We start from the raw sequence: 18285 nt of genomic DNA on the forward strand, positions 1-18285 counted from the left end.
GTCCCACTGCTGTAAAGGCTCGGTGCCCTTGCTGTAGTGTCTCTGTGTTAGGGGGAAAATTTTTGGCTTTTGGACCACAAAACATGAAATCTTGCATCTCTCCAGAGCTCTGATCCTGTCTTTGGTGAGAAAGGTTTGCATTCAAACAAAGGCAAAACCTCCCAAAGTGAGACTGTGTCTAAGTTTTTTCCCAGGTTTGTTCCTGCTCTGTTCCTTTCTGTGTGGGGAACAGCAAGTATCTGATCATGAGATCAAGGCCACCATACTCAAGGGTCTGTAATGTGCTGGAGCTCTGTGTCTAGGACAGGAATTGGTTTATTTCCTTGAGATCTAGCTTGAATCTCAATTTCCAGCTCTCTTGATACATGGCTGGCTATTGAAATTCAGATGCTGCACAATGACGAAATACAGCCTGAATGGAAGCAACTTGTGCAGCACACTCTGCTCTTGCTGACAAACTGCATTTGGGGCCAGATGAGCAGTGGTGAGAGGAATGGGCTGATTGGGCTGAAGCTTAGGGGGAAGTTGCAAGTCTTATGACAAAACAAGAAGCAAGAGGAGCAATGTTTATAGCTAGTAGGCTGACCACCTTTAGGCTTTGGGGGTTGTGTGCTCCTGGAGTTTCACTCAGCATGGGCCAAGAATAATGAGATAAATCAAATGGTGCTTTCTTTCTTTTGATTCTGTGCTGGTTTTCCACTGAGAAATCTGGAGGGCTTTCCAATAGCCTAGTGAACACCAAGGTCTATTTACCACCCCCAGAGATTGATATGTATCAGATTGTTGGTCTTTATTTAGAGAGGGAATGGTCTTGCACAAAACAAAAAATCCATTATAAAAGTAGGAATAAAAATCAAGTCCTGCCCCAGTATTACTAAACTGTAAACTATACTTCTAATCTGATGCTATACAAAGTCCATACTGTGTGTTCTCTCAGCTCTTACCTACACTTCTACAGGTCTTGCTGAAATATCAAACCTCAGTTTCCTCAGTTTCCTGCTGTAAATTGTTAAAGTGTTGTTCCACTGATGTAGAGCTTAGGTACCTTTTTCAGTGCTGCCCGATTTACCAGTAACTAGGCTGCCTTAAATGTATTGTCACTGTCAATGCGTCAGTGCCAAGTTTAGATTTCCAGTCCAGCTCCACAGCAAACATTGCATAGCCCTCTTCAGAAACATCAGCTCAAAGTGAATGGCAGGATTGAGACAGCCATTTGTGTTTGTTGTCTTCTAGCACTAAATAATTGTTGCCTTACACTGTGTTCCAGAATAATTCTACTTACACCCTTTCATCAGACTCTTGCATCCATGCTTTGGTTATATTGTTGGCTTATAATAAAATGTGATTAGAAAATTTGGGATGCTTCTTTCTCATTTTGTCTTATAGGCAGTGTTGAGAGATGATCATAAATAAAAGGGAATAAGGAAAGTGGGAAGAGGGAAAGAATCCTGTGTAAAGGATGAGAGCAGGTGCACAAGGACTAATAAAGTAAAAATGTAATGATTTGCACAGAGAACCATGTTCATTTTACAGGACATGTTATCTACCTTTCTCAATGCAGACCTATTGCTTCCGTGCTACCTGTAGTATGGCAGCTGGCAGGAGGAAGCAAAGGAGGGCATGCTGTCTCTGAGCTCCCTGGTTGCCCAAGCAGGACAAGAAACTTGGGCGGGTGATATCCATCCCACAGACATGGAGCAAGACTGGCAGCAAAGGAAGTTCTAGTAATGCCTGAACTGCTCCCACTCTCATCCCTGGACTTCAGGGAACAGGCCCGGTTTCAAGGGGTGCAGCACAAGGGATGATAGCATGCCTGGAGGACACGTGCCTGAAAGCCCAGCACTGCAGTCATCCCCTTGGCTAGGTCAGCAGGGTAAAGGATGTGTGTGTAAGTGAATGAGCAAACATGCAACATTTACAGACTGATGGTGGTGGAAATACCTGGGCGCTGCAGCCTGCCCCTGGATCCATAGGGAGAACATGATTCCTGGGTGACCATCTCTGTGTTTGCTTACAGGGAATATTGAATACAGCTGCCCGGCCACCAATGAGTGTGAGATCACGAAACGGAGGCGCAAGTCCTGTCAGGCCTGTCGCTTCATGAAATGCCTCAAAGTGGGGATGCTAAAAGAAGGTAAGACAGAGTCAGAATGAAATTTTTCTCTGTCCCCACAGTGCCTGGGATTCCATACCTTGCAGAATCCCCCAGGCTAACTACATGCTTGCCCTCTTTGTGTTTCTGAACCTATCTTTCTACAGGCTTTGTAAGAGAGTGAGGATGGGCAGTGACCAGGAGGGCAGTCCAGAGAGGACAGTGGTTCTAGTCAGTGCTCTCATGCTCCGGTATTAAATAGCTGGAAACTGGTGGTGCCACACTCTTTCCTTTCCCAAAGGAACCCTGGGCTGCAGGGTGTTTATCTTCTCTTGCACTCTAGTAATTTTTTGGTGTTGAGGAGGAGAGGCTCTTTTGTGATCATTACTAGGTTGGCAGCTCTTCATAGGGGAAGGATGGAGTTAATGCAGAGCTGTGGCACAGTGTGCAATGAAAGTCTGCCTGTATTACCACTCAGGAGACTTTCTGAAGATGGTTGGTAGCATAAGTTTGTCTGGGAGCTGTGTGTCCCCTGCCCTGCATACTTAGCCTGTGTTTTGCTCAGCCTATTGATCTGTTCAGTGCTCTTTGAGCAGTGTTCAGCTTCTCTCCTGTGCTGTTTTTCCTCCCACACCCCCCTTTTCAATCCTTGTCCATTCAAGAGGAACCACAGGGAATTCAGTGGCAATTAAACACATTCTTATGGATTGACTTTAAAGGTTTGTTTCCCTTGGGTCCCTCTGGGAAAGGCAGTGAGGGGAGGAGGGGAAGGAGGGAGAAGCACTGCACATAGCCTTCTGCATTGCTACACCAGCAGAGCGAGGTCCTCTCAGCTTAACCACAAGAAACAGCCTCTGGCTGTGGTTATGCACGAGTCCTGTATGCTGGAGCCAAGATGCCAGCATACAACTTTCTTCCAGCTCATAACATCACAGCAGCTGGTAATAAATTGTACAATGTCAGTTGAGTGTGTATTGCTTCTCACTAGAGCTCTCTCATTTCTTGAGAGGCAGGTTGATGGCAGCCAGTGTTGTTAAGAATGTAGATTAGATATTAAACCCATTTTGTTCTTTGAGGACGATGTGTAGTTTCTGTGGTTAAATATCTTTCTTCTAGAGCATACCTGTTACCATGGGGAGGAGATACAAACTTCTGCAGTTCAGCCCTTCCTGACCTAGGTGTAGAGGTGGTAGACTCACAGAATCTTGATCTCCTACTGGGAGGGAGGCACCTACTTTGTAGTTAGAGACCACTGGAAACCTGCTTCTCTTCATGTGGTAGTTCAGGGAGGGGATGTATCCATTACCCACTAAAGCAAATACACACTGGTGACACTGGCTTTAGTGGGAGTGCAGGTTGTTAATGCACTATTCATATGAATCCCACAAAACAACCTTAAACACCTGTAGTGGCCCCAGTCATTCTGCAGAGCAGCAGCACAGGTTCAGGCTTGCTGGCTGCCAGTGTTTGTGCTGTCCTGCTTCTGAGCAGTCGAGCCTCTTGGAGCTGGCAGCTGGGGGAGCAGTCACAGGAGACGTGCTGGTGTGCTGGCTGTGTGGTCAGGGATCTCTGCTTCCAGTTCTGGGAGTTCAGCACTGTTCAGAGCAGGGTCCTGTGAAAGGTTTTGTGTCTTAGCCCCAAGTTCTGTCTAAAGAGTTAACTCCTTCCAGACCAGAGTTCGTCTGGAAAGCAGTGTAAATTCACTCACACCCTACTGTGTCTGAACTCCCAAACCCTGTGGGATACTACTTGTGGCAAACTGAAATTTGACTCTACGCCTGCTTTTGTGCTGAAGTGTATTTAGTTATTCATATAGGGATTGATCAGGCATCATTAAAGTCACTGGGGAAGGGTGGTTTGCTATTGATGTTAGTGTATCTATGATCCTGCCCATAATATTTAAATCTGTGGAAAATACAGCATAAAGATTTATTGATAGCAATGGGATACAAGAGCACATGATAATATCAAGAAGAGCAGAGGAGACTAGCAATCTGCAAATAGGGGTCCTGTGTCCTAACAGAGAGTGGTCAAGTGATTGGGCAGGCATCTTTTTTTCTTTCTTTTGCTCAGTATCCCAAGCTGAGAAATAAGGGTCATACTGCTTTGCTTTGCAAAATAATTGTGAGGACCAATTAGTTAACTTCATGTGAAGCTTGGTGGAAGCACAAAGTATTAGTATACAGAGTTCAATCAATACACATCTTTAAAAGCCAAATCCAAGAAGGGAGAAAAACGGTGTCACACAATTTGGTCTCCACAGAGCCAAGAGTTTCTAGAAAGAACAAATCCATAATTGTTTGAATTGCTCAAAATGCAGAATTGACAAGGGATTTCAGATTAGAAAAGGTCCATTGGTCTTTTCCATCTCTGATCTGTCATGCTATTAGCTCATCCATCCCTTTTCTCTGCCAAGGCACGAGTGTTCCCAACTGTACCATTCTAGTAGTTTAACTGTTTTTAAGAATCCCTGATGTTTTGGTTTCCCCAGAGAGCCTGTTCTGCAGTCTCCAAACTCTCATTAGGACAAGATGTCTCTTGATATTTGGGTTATGATTATTTTTCCTTTTAATAGATCCACTTCCTGCTTTGTCTTGATGTACCTGTCTCATCATCCCTGGGTTCATGCATGGCAGAAGGTTGCTAAACCATGTTCTTTGTCCTGCTTGATTATCAAAAGTTTGGAGAAAAGCAGTCTTTTGGTTAAAGGCAAGATCGAGAAATCAGTTCTTCTCTTCACAGTTTTCTCCTTGATGTCCTTGGGCAAGCCACTGGGCTTGAAATTCAGTGGGGGTGTTTCTGGTAAAGAAACTGTCCTTTTGCTCAAGAAGAATATGATATTCCATTAGTAACTAGTTAAGGGCTTCATGGTTTCTTCTAATTCTCCTGATTATTGTTGCCATACATGATGCCACCTCCTGCCTGCTGGGCGTGTGGCGTTACCTCGTTCTTGAAGCAGAAGGCATCAGTACTCAAAGATGGCAAAAAACAAATACCTGTGACTTCAAGGTCTGCTTTGCACTTGAAATGTCTTGAGACATGTCTTTGAGACATGTCTTCTCCCTGCATAGGCTGCAGCTAGGCAGAAAGCTGTGAGCTCCCTTTAAGATCCAGGGAGACTGGCCCTGACATATACGTGCGGGTTATTCAGGCAATGCCGAGTGAATGAGGATCAGGGCAGGAAGAGAGCCAATGGAGCAATCAATAGGTGTCTCAGATATCCAGGCCACTTTCTTTAAGAGAGCTCTGATCAATGTATTGCAACAAGGGAACTGCACGGACACCAGAGCTTTGCTGTCTCAGGTTCTCCTGGTGTGGTGCTGCAGAGCAGGCAGGACTCACTGGGGAAAGTGGCAAGCAGAAAGCTCTGCCCACGGAGCCCAGCTGGCTCAGATGTCTGAAGTGTTGGCCTGTCTGGCTGTCTGTCTCTCACTTTCCCCTTCCATCTGGAGTGCGCTCCCAAGGGAGCATTAATTAGCCCTAGCAGGCTCGTATAGGAACCTGCTGAATCTCAAGTCCAGCATTCCAGCAGTGTTCATGTAGGGATGCACTGTCCCCAGAAAATCTGTGCTCTGCTGCTCTTTGCCTTGCTGCACCACCAGCCTGCAGGCAGTGGTGGTGATCGGCATCTTCACAGCTTTGTCCAGTAGAATTGCATGTCCCTCTGCTCTGCAAAAATCAGAGAAACCAGTGATACTGCTCACCCCAAATGGGGAAAGTAATGTCTGGTGTGGGGGGACAACCAGTGCAGGAAAAGTGTGCCCTGCAACTTCCAGTGGAGAGGCATTGTTCAGAGCTGGGAATCCCGGGGTTTGTCCAGCCCATGGCCTCTCTTTGCTCCCGTTGCTGTCTGTTTTTGTGCCTCCAATGACAAAGTGTAGCTCTTTAACTGTGGGCTCTACAGAGTAGATCTAGATCTTCCTGGATTTCTGGAATGATAGAGAAATTTCGACAATTTGGCTGCTCAAAACCTCTTTTAAAAACTCAGTATACCTTGTCAGTTTTAGGAATAATATACCCTTGCCATTCATGCTCTAGCTACCTATAACCTTTCTGTTCTACAGCAATTGTTTTTCTTCAAGAGGCAGATGTAATTTCAGATGACACGATGCTTGTGTATGTGGGCTCAGAGGTTTCATTTTGGACATTGATTGGCTGGTTAAACATGAGCTCACCACTTTGCCCTCCACACCTCTGCTGCCTCTCTGAACCTGGGGCACCCCAGGTCCTGCAGAACATGGGGCACCTCCTCTTCTCTGACCTTGGTATCTGTAGGCCTGTTTCTTCTGTATTTTCTCATGCCTCTCTCTCAGCTGCTTTTACCCCTTCTTGAATTTGTTATCACAGAGGCACCACCAGCACTGCTGAGCTTTGGGCAATGGTGGGTTCATTTTGGAGCTGTCTGGAGTGGGCGTAGGGGCAGTTTCTGATGTCTTCACACAGAAACCACACCTGCAGTCTCCTGCTACAAAAATTTTGTCACATAAATGCAGTACTGCCCATGAAAGGGAAATGTTCTGAGATCATCAGAAGAGGGATGGGGATAACAGGTGAATTGCAATGAAACATCAAGGCCTCTCATTACAAAACTCATCTTTGGCTGGAAATGACAGGCAGGTGGAGAAGACATATTAAACCATGCCACACCAAAGAGAACAGACTGGGTGTTTTCTGGCTGTTTGGTCCTTTCTCTTGTGAAAGCTCTGCAGAACTTTTCCTTCGAAGGATTGTATTGTTTCTAAAGCTGTGTTGTTCCCTGTTCTGTGCTGGCACATCTGCAGAGACCCAAATGGAGCATAAACAGTTCTGAAAAGGAAGCAAAGCTGGGTCATGAAATGCTTTTCATGAAGTGAATGCACATGCAAATGTGTCACATCACAGCAGAAAACCACACAGCAAAGAAAATGTCTGTTAAAAAAATCTCATCCAGGCATTGAAATGCCATTGATTATTCCCCCAGCTTTTGAGTTTTATTTTCTTTCTTAATGGAAGTAATGTATATTATGTTGCTGAAGTTGTCCTCTGCTCCCTACCAGTGCTAAGACTTGTCTCAGAGTTCTGCTCATGACTGAGTCCCAAGTGCAACTTTCTGGGATGTATGAGTGGCTTCTGCCCAGTTTCTTGCAGACATCACTGGCTGGCGTCCAAGGAAGAGGGCAAAGACTGGGGATGTGCCCAGTGATAGACCAGGTAGGTATACCTTATTCCAGAAAGCAGAAGATAGGAGTTCACAGGAGTACATGCACATGCTAAAAGCAGAGTGGGGATTCCTTGGATAGGAAACCTGCCCTGTATGAGGTGTTTTACCCCACTCTGAATGTCTTTGAAGGTAAGTTGTCCTCAGCCTTGCCTCCTGGCTCTCAAGAATCACCCTTGTGTGCTGAGGGTGAAGTCTACAAATAAAAGGAAGGAAGAAAGAAGGATATGTAATCTGGATGCAGAAAAGGGAGGCTTTTTAACAGCAAGACAGAAGTTAAGCAATTATCCAGTAAAGACATGTGATTTATCTTATCTGCATGACTCTTTCTTCCCAAAACTGTTATGCTGTAGTAAGCTCAGGTACAGCCATTCTTTGCTCAGGTTTTGTTCCTTTGCTCTTACTGCATTTCAATAAGAAATGCTAGAGAACATGCAAATATTGAATTCAACAGGGAACCCAAATTCTTTGCTACAAATCTCCCAAGCTCTTGGACTCCTATCTATCTAATATAATTTCTGATGTGAGGTGTGCTGGAATGTGTGGATACTGACACTGCAGCACCAGGCAGTGAAACAGGCAAGAGAAGTCTACAGAAGAGAGCCACAAAGTTCATTCAGCTCATCTTCCTGTTCCCTTTTCCTTCCACTCCCTGGTGTCTTTGGGAATACCCTGCCTCCCAGAAACTTGCAATAACCTGGTAACCCTTGTGTTATCTAGTGCCTGCATCTCTGTGAATGCTGGAGTGATCCCCACTTCCAAGACGGTGAGACTGTAATCTCCAAATTTCAGAAGCAGCTATCTCTGAAATCCATTTCCTCTTCAAGACCCTGGTTTATTAGGAAACCCTGTACTCAGTGGAATTGCCCTGGTGTTTATTCCTAACTCTTCAGTTTCCCTCACCAGCTGCTGATGTCATAAATTTTTCACAAGGAATCAAATCTGTCATCCTGGACAGACTTGGCTGTGTGATGTTGTAAATTTGATGTGGTCATGTAGTATCTGAGTAAGGGATTCCAAGCATTGGTGATTTCAAACCACTTCCACTTACAACTTTGCCTTCATCTTCTACTAAAATCGAGATAACTGAATCAACAGCAGAGCTCCTTCTCAGCAATGTAACCAAATGGAGGTTGTTTAATTTCTGTTTTCAAGTGAAAGAATCTCTCAATGGAGCAAAGTGCCTCTAGCAGCCTCTCCCTCCTGCCCACATTCCCTCTTCCAGACCATGTGTTCTCAAAAAGATATTTGATTTCAGTGAAAGCTCTGCTGACATCCCTGCAATATGCTTGGGCTCTTGCTTTGTGCTTCCTGGGAAGGATGAGGGCTCCTCCGGGGACCCTGGGTAATTGGGTTAGTGGCCAGCTCATGTCAGGAAATTAAAAGGTAGCCCCGATCAGGTTGCTGCTGTGTGCAATTTAATGGCTTTGTATTTATAGAGTATTCTGCCTCCAGCCGCTGCCAGATATATCACTATTGGAGGTACCCAAATGAAAAAAGAGAATGAAAAAATGATTTTTCTTTCTCTAAAATATCCTTGTGTTTAAAAACAGACATGCAACCCCCTGTCCTTTGAAATGGCATCTCTGGGAACAGTGAGTGGCATCTTGATGACTCTATCTTCCACATCCAACTATTTTCCAAGGCATAAATTGAGCATTTGCAATGTGGCTGGAGCTGAGTTGTGATGGAGAGCAAGTGCTGCCTTTGGCAGGTTGATGGTAATTCTCCAAAGAGGAGGCCTCCAGCAGATGGATTGTTCACAAATTGTACATTGGGCTGAGAGCACTTGGTGTGTTTTCTGGACATAAGAATGGCACATCCAGGACCATCCCTACATCTTCTCTCTTATCTAATGGATTATGAATCTGTTTAATTTGGTTCCTCTCATTCTTTTTGAATTTTGCGGTTCTTACCACACCTAACTAGATCTCCATTTTTTTAAACATTGAAGTCCAGGTTCCATCAATATACATCTAGGTGGGTTCAGAGAGGCATCACCTCTACATAGGTTTATAATAAATACTTTGTGTATTCTGTCACCAAAACTGTGCTTAGTGCTCTTATAATATATACAGAAAAGAGGAAGCAGATACAAACTGCAACAACCATCCTGGGATTTTTAGAACCCAGCCATTGTCCTAGAAGCTTTTAGGCACTTTTGACAACACAGCAGGTATGATTCTTCAAGAATGGGATGGGTCTAAATATATGTCCCCATTGCTCTACAGTAACTTTAGGCATGTGCCTCTGATAACCTGTGTGCACCAGTGACTCAGCTCTGCTGAGATTCTCAATCCCTTCCCCTGACTCACCTTGAAGACTGAGCCAGCTCTTGACCTGCAGGGTATCCTGACAGGATCTTTATTCAGAACTTCCTGGCACAACGTGCCAATTTAAGAATTCAGTAAGAAGTGGACAGTAGTTCTTTGCATTAGAAAAGCCACTGCTGAGGTGAGGACTTGAGGAGATGCTTCAAGGCTCAAGAAGAGCGTGCTGTGTAGGTGGGTCTAACTCCCTGTCCTCTGTGGATCTCCATCTCTTTCCATGTAGTGGTGGGGGCTTCTCCATTATGTCACATATCAAAAATTGTTGTTGTTGATCCATACTTATGCTCCTCTACCTGTTCCAAAATCTGCTCCACTGAAATACACTGAGACAGAAAACTGGACTATAGATAGCATTGGTTTCATCCCACAGGGTTTCTCTTGGTAGTCAGTGAAGAGAGTATCTGTCATGAAACCTCCTCAGGCCAGTGAGCTGAATGTGGAGGTGCCTTTTTCTCTGTTGTGGGTCAAGGGAGCCCAGTTGCACAGAAGGGAGCTATCAAAGTCTAAAGTAAGGTGAGTTAAATCACACCTAGGGTTGCAGGTTCCTCTGGGCAGCAAGCACTGCTTTGGGGCTTTATTTCTGAGTTCTGCCTCTTGGAAAATCAGTGGGGCTGAGGCTTTGTCATCTTTTAGGTCCTGTTGTGAAATGCAACCTTGGTCTTTTCCTAGCAGGTACGTGCCTGCATCTATTCCTTTTGCACAGTGCCCCTCAGCCCTCTGCTGTGCAGGTATTGTGACCATGGGTGACATAAGCACTGTAGCTGCTGACCTGCTTCAGACTGTTTGGAGGGCTGGGAGGGAAGCAGTCAGAGGAGAACATTTGCATGGATCATGGATACAGGGTGAACACATGGGTGTGGGGCTTATTACAGAAAGTTGTCGCAGAGAACAAGGTACTGAGGTATTCTTTATTCCCATTTGCCCTTGAAGCCCTTGTTAATTCCTGAGTTTCCATAGGGAGCAAAGTGTGGGGAGCAAAGCGAGAGGGGCTCAGCATGGGAAGAAAGATGTACATTTGAGAGGCAGCAGTGGCTGGTGCTGCAGACAGCCCTGCAGGGCTGGCAGCCATGCAGCTGGCACTGGCAGAGGAGAAAGCCTGGTTTGAAGCTCTGTGGGTTCCACCTGACTTTGTATGCTTTGGACCAACCGTCTGGGACATGCTGCTTGTGTTTCTGTGTGAGGAGCTGACACCTTGTGTCACTGCTCCAAGGCATCTGGGAGCCTCTGGGACAGGTATCATCAGGTATCACAGGGCTAACCTGTCTCTCTGCATCCAGGGACTCTTCAGTCAGCCTGACAGTGAAGAAACTTTCCTACCTGACTAACATAACCCTGAAACCATCAAAGGTGGAAGAGGCTCCAGCATCCTACCTGAACTGATCTAATTTCTCTGTAGGCTCTTGTAACATGGGAGATGGATTTTCATCTCCACTTCCCCTCATCCCCAGGATAGTTCTTCACCCTCTCTTTGCAAGTGTAATTTCCAGGCTTGGTCACCTGCACCAGCCTAGTCACTGGGTTCTTCTGGTTGTGCTGATTTGTGATCCTCAAGTTGCTCTCATGTATTTCAGATGAGTTGAGTAATTGCATCTGTCACCTACCAAAAGACTCTCTAGGGGCTGGCCTCTTTTTGCCACAGTACTAGAGCCTAAGAGTGTAAAGGGATCTTTTCTCATTCCCAAGCTGAAATCTGAGTAACAGAAGAGAGCCTAGTCAGTTTGCAGCCTCTCCATTCCTGTTAGGCAGAGATGCTTTTCCCTACAGTCTTATTTCTTTCTCCATCTTGGCAGGCCTGACTTTTAATGGTCATCTCTGCTTTCTGTTTCCTTGATAGGCTTCCTCCCGGCTTACTCATCCCATTACCACATGCTATTGTCTCTCCTGAAGTTCAGAGCAGAAAGGAAGAGGAGAATTTTGTAGGAGACACTTTGGATACAACCCTTCTCCCTTCCTTCCTTCCTTCCTTCTTTCCTTCCTTCCTTCCTTCCTTCTTTCCTTCCTTCCTTCCTTCCTTCTTTCCTTCCTTCCTTCCTTCCTTCTTTCCTTCCTTCCTTCCTTCCTTCTTTCCTTCCTTCCTTCCTTCCTTCTTTCCTTCCTTCCTTCCTTCCTTCTTTCCTTCCTTCCTTCCTTCCTTCTTTCCTTCCTTCCTTCCTTCCTTCTTTCCTTCCTTCCTTCCTTCCTTCTTTCCTTCCTTCCTTCCTTCCTTCTTTCCTTCCTTCCTTCCTTCCTTCTTTCCTTCCTTCCTTCCTTCCTTCTTTCCTTCCTTCCTTCCTTCCTTCTTTCCTTCCTTCCTTCCTTCCTTCTTTCCTTCCTTCCTTCCTTCCTTCTTTCCTTCCTTCCTTCCTTCCTTCTTTCCTTCCTTCCTTCCTTCCTTCTTTCCTTCCTTCCTTCCTTCCTTCTCTGCTTTTTAGCCTATACATTCCAGCTTCCTTGGCCAGTACCAATCCATGTACTTTAGACTGCAGCTCCCAGAGACAGGTGCTCTGCTAGCTACAGAGCACCACCCCAGCTCAGACCCTGGGAGAGCAGTGTGGAAACTGCAGCTCAAGGATTAGGTGGGCAGTGGACACAGCACCTGGCCAGTGTATCACGGAATCTCAGCAAAAGCAGCCCTTTTGCTTCCTGACCAGCACTTGCCATGTGTTCCCTTTGGTTGTGTCCTTCTTGGTCTAGACACATATTGTGCCATGCAAACCCAGTAGCTTGGCTCCTCCGTTAGCTCTTTTGGCAAGATAGATCTTTCTGTTCCTATCAATCCATGGGCATGTGACAGGACTCGATGGAAAGTGAGGTGAGGCTGGTAATTTGACACGACAGCTGATATTGGGCCTTGACTGCATTTCCCACTGGCCAGGGCTTAGCTTCACAGAGCTTTTATAAGGGTATTTTTAGTCCCCAGAAAATAAAAGAGAAACTAAACCTGCCTCTGTGTGCTGTCGCCTCTGCATGCTCGGCTATTTTTACTTCTGACAGTCTCGGCCTGGGTCCAGCTTTTAAAAAAAGATGGAATTATTTTACTTCCATTAAGAAAAAAACCCCAAGGCCTGATGTTATCAAGTCGGTAAGGGGACATCTGATCCCAAAGTTGTCGGGCAGACGTCTCTCCAAGGGCCATGTCAGAGAAGTGCAGGCAGCTTGAACGATCAGCAGATCAGCTCTCCCACTGCAGAGGCTTGGTGCTGGCACAGACCTCTGCAAGAGTGCTTGGAACACGAGTGGCACCCACAGGACACTTAGAAAACTGACATCCCTGCCCCGGCAGGAGGCTGAGCTGAGATGTCCTGCAGGAGTCCTGGCCCTGCCCTGTCCCAGGAAGGGGCTTGGGCAGGCAGGGGAGCTGAGAACAAGCTCCGGGGGAGCTGGAACTCAATCCCTAGGGCATACACCAGAGCCAGCTCCATAGCTAGGTCAGATAAGGAGAACTTTTATGCAGGATCTCTCAAAAGGTAACGAAATTGAATGAACAGCAGCAGGTTTTGCCACACAGGGGAATGGGAGGAAAGGGCATGTTTCCAGAATAGATAGCCTTAATTTGAAGGAACTGCCAGTAAAGTTATCAAGGGGTGGTGCTTTCCAAACCTTGTCCTATACTGTTGATCTCAACTCCTTGCTGACACAAAGAGGGGTCCAGGAGTGCCTGTGGTGGTGACATTTTTGTAGGTTGTCTTCTCTCCTCTGAACTGGCCAGTTGTGATTCATGTGAGCATGGGGTTTGTGCAGGAGCTTTATTTTGCTGCTGTCTTGTTGTGAGGCTGCAATCCTCTGTAAGCCTTGAGTATGGACAGCTGCATCTCATGCATGGCTGCTGCACCTTGCAGTCAGTGCTCAGATGGCTGCACATGTGGTGTGAAACCTGCCCTTGTGATTACAGGGTACGTGCCCCTCAGCTTTGCTCCAGCCCTCTCTCTTTCGTCTTCCTTTTCCTTACATTCTCTCACTTCCATTTGTATCCCAGCTTACATTCCCCTCCATTTCTTCTCTGCATAGTGTTTTCCTTCATGCTGCTTCTCTGAGCTCCCCCACCACACCTCCCCACTCCATTTTAATGTCTGTCCTTTAGTGTCCCTCTCAGAGCTGCACTGTAACCAGCCTGCCTGTCTTAAAATCAACCACAGAGGAAATCAAGCAGAGCAGCAGGCATATAACCTGAGTACCTAGATACCACAGGCACTGATTTTTGGCCATGCTCTTTCCTTCCATCTAGATATGACCCATTAGGCTGTCAGATCTTTAGAAAAAGGATTTTACCATGATGCTTGTGACTGGAGTGTTACAGCCAGGGACTTGGAAGGTTGAAATGCTTTTGTTTACTGTAGTACCTGTCACTGTAGACTACAGTACCTGTAGTCACTTCACTCAGCAGCTGGAGCCGGCATGTGCTGTGGGGGGCTCAGCCTGTTCACCAGCTCTGCGGCTGAAGCGATGATGACAGGGTAGAATTGTGGCTCTGCAAGTGCTGATTGAAAACGTTTGCCTCAAGGAGTGTCACAAGGGAAGGGGAACAAGAGGAGGACAAACACTTGTTCAAAATTAACAAGCTAAAGTCCTTGGGCAAACAGACCTCTATCTGCTCAGTAGGGGAAGGAGGGATTCAGGGTAAATCTCTCTGCGTCTTTCTTATCTTTTTTTAATGCACTTAAGTCCCTTGTGTCCTTATAATCTGATTGAGGGTCCCTAATACTGCTGCAACCTGTGCAGCCATCTCTCTGCCAAGCACAGGAAGATGGCATTCTCCTTGGGAGGAGGAAACAGGCTCCTTCCCCCATTTTCTCCTACTCCTCCTAGTTCCCCCTCCCGCTGCTTAGCAAACTGCACAGCGAAAGCATCCTGGAGGGCTGTGTGTTGGCTTCTGCCAGCCGAGAGTGGCAGCTCCCTCTTTCCCTCCCCTGACCACTGGTGTGAGGGAATGCACCCACCTATGATCCTTATCTGGGAGGGTCCTGGGAAGATGTGATTCAGTCCTAAATCTTGGCAGCCTGTTCCTCTGTAATCTTCCAACAGTATATTCCTCATCCTTTTATATTTCATACCTGGTTGTTTCGTTTACTGGCAGTTCCAGAAATTTGTGTCCCTCCCTTCTCTCCTGGCTTATAGGTAGCTGTCATTCATTCAGCAAACCATGGAATAGAGTCTCACTCCTTAAGAAACCAGGGCACGTTTATGGAGAGAAAGAAATCATGGATGGAAGTGAAAATTTCCTGCTTCATCCTGGATTTTATTACTGCTGTTCTTTAGGGATCTCCCTAGATAACCTCAGGTTTGGGATTCCCTGGCCATCCTTTTTGAAATTGCTCTCTGAAGTGTGTTTGGGCTCCCAGGAAGGAATATTGCCCACAAGCTACCTGCCACTGGAAATGGAAGTAAAAGAAGCAATAGGCATCATTTTCAGAAAAAATACCATGTAATGGAAGAGAAAGGTGGTACTTAGGGATGTCCGTGAATTCTCTATACAGAGTAAGAAATAGAAAATGGGGCAGGGGAAAGAAATTACTCAGTGTGACCTGAGTTCACCTACTTCAGCTTCATACCTTCCTCTCCATCTTCTCCAACACCTGCTGTCCTCCCATAGCAGCCACCCACAGCAGCAGCTCCCTTGCTGTGCAGAGCTCCAAACCTGCTCATTCCTGCTTCTCCTGCTCAGTGTGAGATCCTGCTGCCAGCCTGAGCGTTGTTGGCCTGGTATTCTTGTTGCTTAGGGGGCAATTGGTAGTCAGATTGTTATGGTGCTCTAGCCATGAAGAGTATCAGGATCTAGATGTTGCCAGTAGCAGTTTCAGGTGGTGCAGGTGTGGCTGGCGTGAGCATCACAGTAAAAGCTTTATCTTTTCCCTGACAGAGTAAGCAAACATAGCATTGAAATGCAGCGTGACAGACATGCCTCCTTCTAGGTAGAATATTTGCAAGCCAACTGCAGATTTTTTCAGGTGTACTGGTTGCTCAAAAAGTGTCACTTCAGAACTGATGTGGAGTGTTTGCTTTTAGTTGTTTGTGTTTATGTAGTGGTATGATTGCAAAATATTAATGACTTAATGTGATTATTAAGTGTATCACATAATTGCTTCCCATGATCAGACTAGATAAACTCCTGTGTGTTTCTAAGGAAGTACTTGTACAGTGTAAATTCAAAATTTTATTCTAATCAAATGCTCCTACATTTACCTTGAAAGATTTTTTTTGCAAAGCTGTTTCTCCCAGCAAGACTGAGTTACCGTAATTTCACAGACTGATTATCAGAGTACATATGGCTGCTCAGAAAAAAACAGACAACTGCACAAATATCTGTAGGGGTTTTTTCACAGTTTCTTTTTAACATCGTATTTTGTACTAATATGACAACTTAGTTGCTGTTCCTGGTCTATTGATGATGCTATGGTTTTTAGCACGGTGACAATCACTGGTACTTCCCAGTCACTAGGAATTTTTTCACTGTACTTTGAAAAAGCTGCAACAAATTCTTCAGTGTCTCCCTACTTCATCTTTATCATTCCTTTATTGTAGTCAAGGTTGTTTCTATTTATTTGGATTCTACTTTTATTACAGTTGCCTTACTTGATCAAGGCTGAAACATCTTTGTTGAATTCATAGTTCATTATCTGTTTGCTATAGGTCGCCTTTTTCAAATATAAACAATAAGAAGTCACAGAACATTTAACATCTCATTTTTAAGATCAGTCTAAAAGCCTATTTTTATAACTGCTAGCTTGATTGACATTTAAAGTCTTGCTTTTTAAAAGCAAGATCATGTAGAGGGCACTGAGTTGTGAAGCTTTTCATTTGCCCATCAGATTTATAGTGATTCAAGAGTTTGAATGGGTTAATTTGTATGTTCATTAATGTCTTGAATAAAAGTAAAGCTCAGAGCAGCATGCTTAGAGCTGGAGGCAGTCTAGCTGGTATTGAGATTTATGGGCTCAGCTGAGATCTCAAGTGAGATCTCTGAGTTCTTCCTTCAAGGGAGAGGGAAGCTCCCTGGAGTGTGGGGAACATCTTACTTAGCAAATTTTAGTACTTGCATGTCAGGGTTCTGTAAGGCACTAAGGAATCATGAGGACTTTTTGGTTTTACCTGCAGGTGTTCGTCTGGATCGAGTCCGTGGAGGCCGTCAGAAATACAAAAGGAGACTGGATTCTGAGAGCAGCACTTACCTGAGCCTACAGATCCCTCCCCCAGCTAAAAAGCCATGTACGTATTGGTCTTGAATTGTGGTCCTCTGAGCTGTCACTATATTTCTTTTCACTGGTCTCCCAAAAGTACAGCGTAGCAATTGTCACTTCCAGTTCCTGTATCAGTCAACAGTACTGAAATTTTTTCTTACAATTGCAGTGTAGAGGTAATTAGACAGGCCTAGGTACAGCTCAGGTACTGTATTCATTGTACCTAAGGTTAAATACCAGGCATTTCCTAGGAGATTATGTAAATCCATTTAGTGATATTCTGATCTTTTCCTTTACCCGAGCCATGTTAACAAAGCCAGTCCCATGCTGATTACTTTCTTCAATACTACCCATTACTCCTTAAACTTTTCCACATCCCACCAACTTTTTGCTTATACCTCCTTCTCCCCTCCGTGGACCTACCTGAGACAATGACTGACAACATTACAGCAGCTTCCTGCTTTTGTCATCCCGTGCAGAGCTGGTTTGTCCTAGGCAGATCACTACAGCTTGTGTAGCTGCAGTGTGGTTTTGTTACTGAGGTCCTAGGGGCTCTGTAGTCACGTCTTATCCCAGGAGGGTTCACCTTATGTCACAAGAGATACAGCAATTTCTCCTTTGAAATGTGCAGTGACTAAGATCGTCTCCCACTTGCTGGTGGCTGAGCCAGAGAAGATTTATGCCATGCCTGATCCAACCATGCCGGAGAGTGACATCAAAGCCCTGACAACCCTCTGTGACCTGGCAGACAGGGAACTGGTGGTGATCATTGGCTGGGCAAAGCACATCCCAGGTAAATGGGGAATTACAAGGGTGTAAGCATGAACAGCAAAGGGAGCTATTATTTATCTATGTGCCTATCCCTTTTGGTCTCAACGAGGACTTTTTCCTATAGTGAAGTACTGTTGGGTGGGTGGAAAATACTGCTAGTGATGGGCTCTTGTGGTAACAAACTCCAGTGCAGACTCCAGCCTATGATGGAGGTGCATAAATTGATCACTGTACACGTGTGTGTCCTGGGATTATGCAGAAGGCTTTGATATGATACCATGAAGTTCTCTGTCATATCTGGCATTGAGTGGCCCAGTGAAAACACTTGGGAAACAGCCTTAGGGATGGTGTGGTGGACTTGCACTTGTAGTTTTGCACTACATCAACATGACCTCAGTCTGTTGTATTCGTAGCTGAATAAATATTATGGCAGTGACTGGACTTTATTGCTAATAACAAGGTAGATACACACCCTCTCAGCAGTGGGCATTCTTGTCCAGACTCAGGAAATCTTGTCCTACTAGATTTGTGACAGAACAAATCCCATTGTGATGGACGATGTGCTATTGCCAGTGAATCTCAAGGCTTCTTTGTTGACAAATAATGAGGACAATTTATTGGCAGTGTGACTGGCCTTGGAAGGCTCGCTGGCTATATACAGTGTGTGTCTGTGTGACTGAGTGACATAGCAAGTGTCCCACACCTGTAGGTAGGGTGGACCGAGGCTGAAGGAGCAGATAT

The 18285-nt window shown here is 45.4% G+C and overlaps 1 protein-coding gene across 5 annotated transcripts in view; it reads left to right on the forward strand.

Annotated features, from left to right (window-relative positions):
* Positions 1-18285, forward strand: part of ESRRB (estrogen related receptor beta) — a 127072-nt gene that overhangs the window by 92731 nt on the left and 16056 nt on the right. For all 5 annotated transcript variants that reach the window (XM_041427608.1, XM_041427583.1, XM_041427599.1 and 2 more), the window contains 3 exons: positions 2018-2134; positions 16691-16801; positions 17405-17566. In XM_041427608.1, the coding sequence (XP_041283542.1) occupies positions 2018-2134; positions 16691-16801; positions 17405-17566 (390 nt within the window). The remainder of the gene's footprint in view (positions 1-2017; positions 2135-16690; positions 16802-17404; positions 17567-18285) is intronic.

This window comes from Onychostruthus taczanowskii, unplaced genomic scaffold (assembly GCF_017590055.1).
Source record: "Onychostruthus taczanowskii isolate IOZ18803 unplaced genomic scaffold, ASM1759005v1 scaffold1, whole genome shotgun sequence".
In the NCBI taxonomy this organism is placed as follows: Eukaryota; Metazoa; Chordata; class Aves; order Passeriformes; family Passeridae; genus Onychostruthus; species Onychostruthus taczanowskii.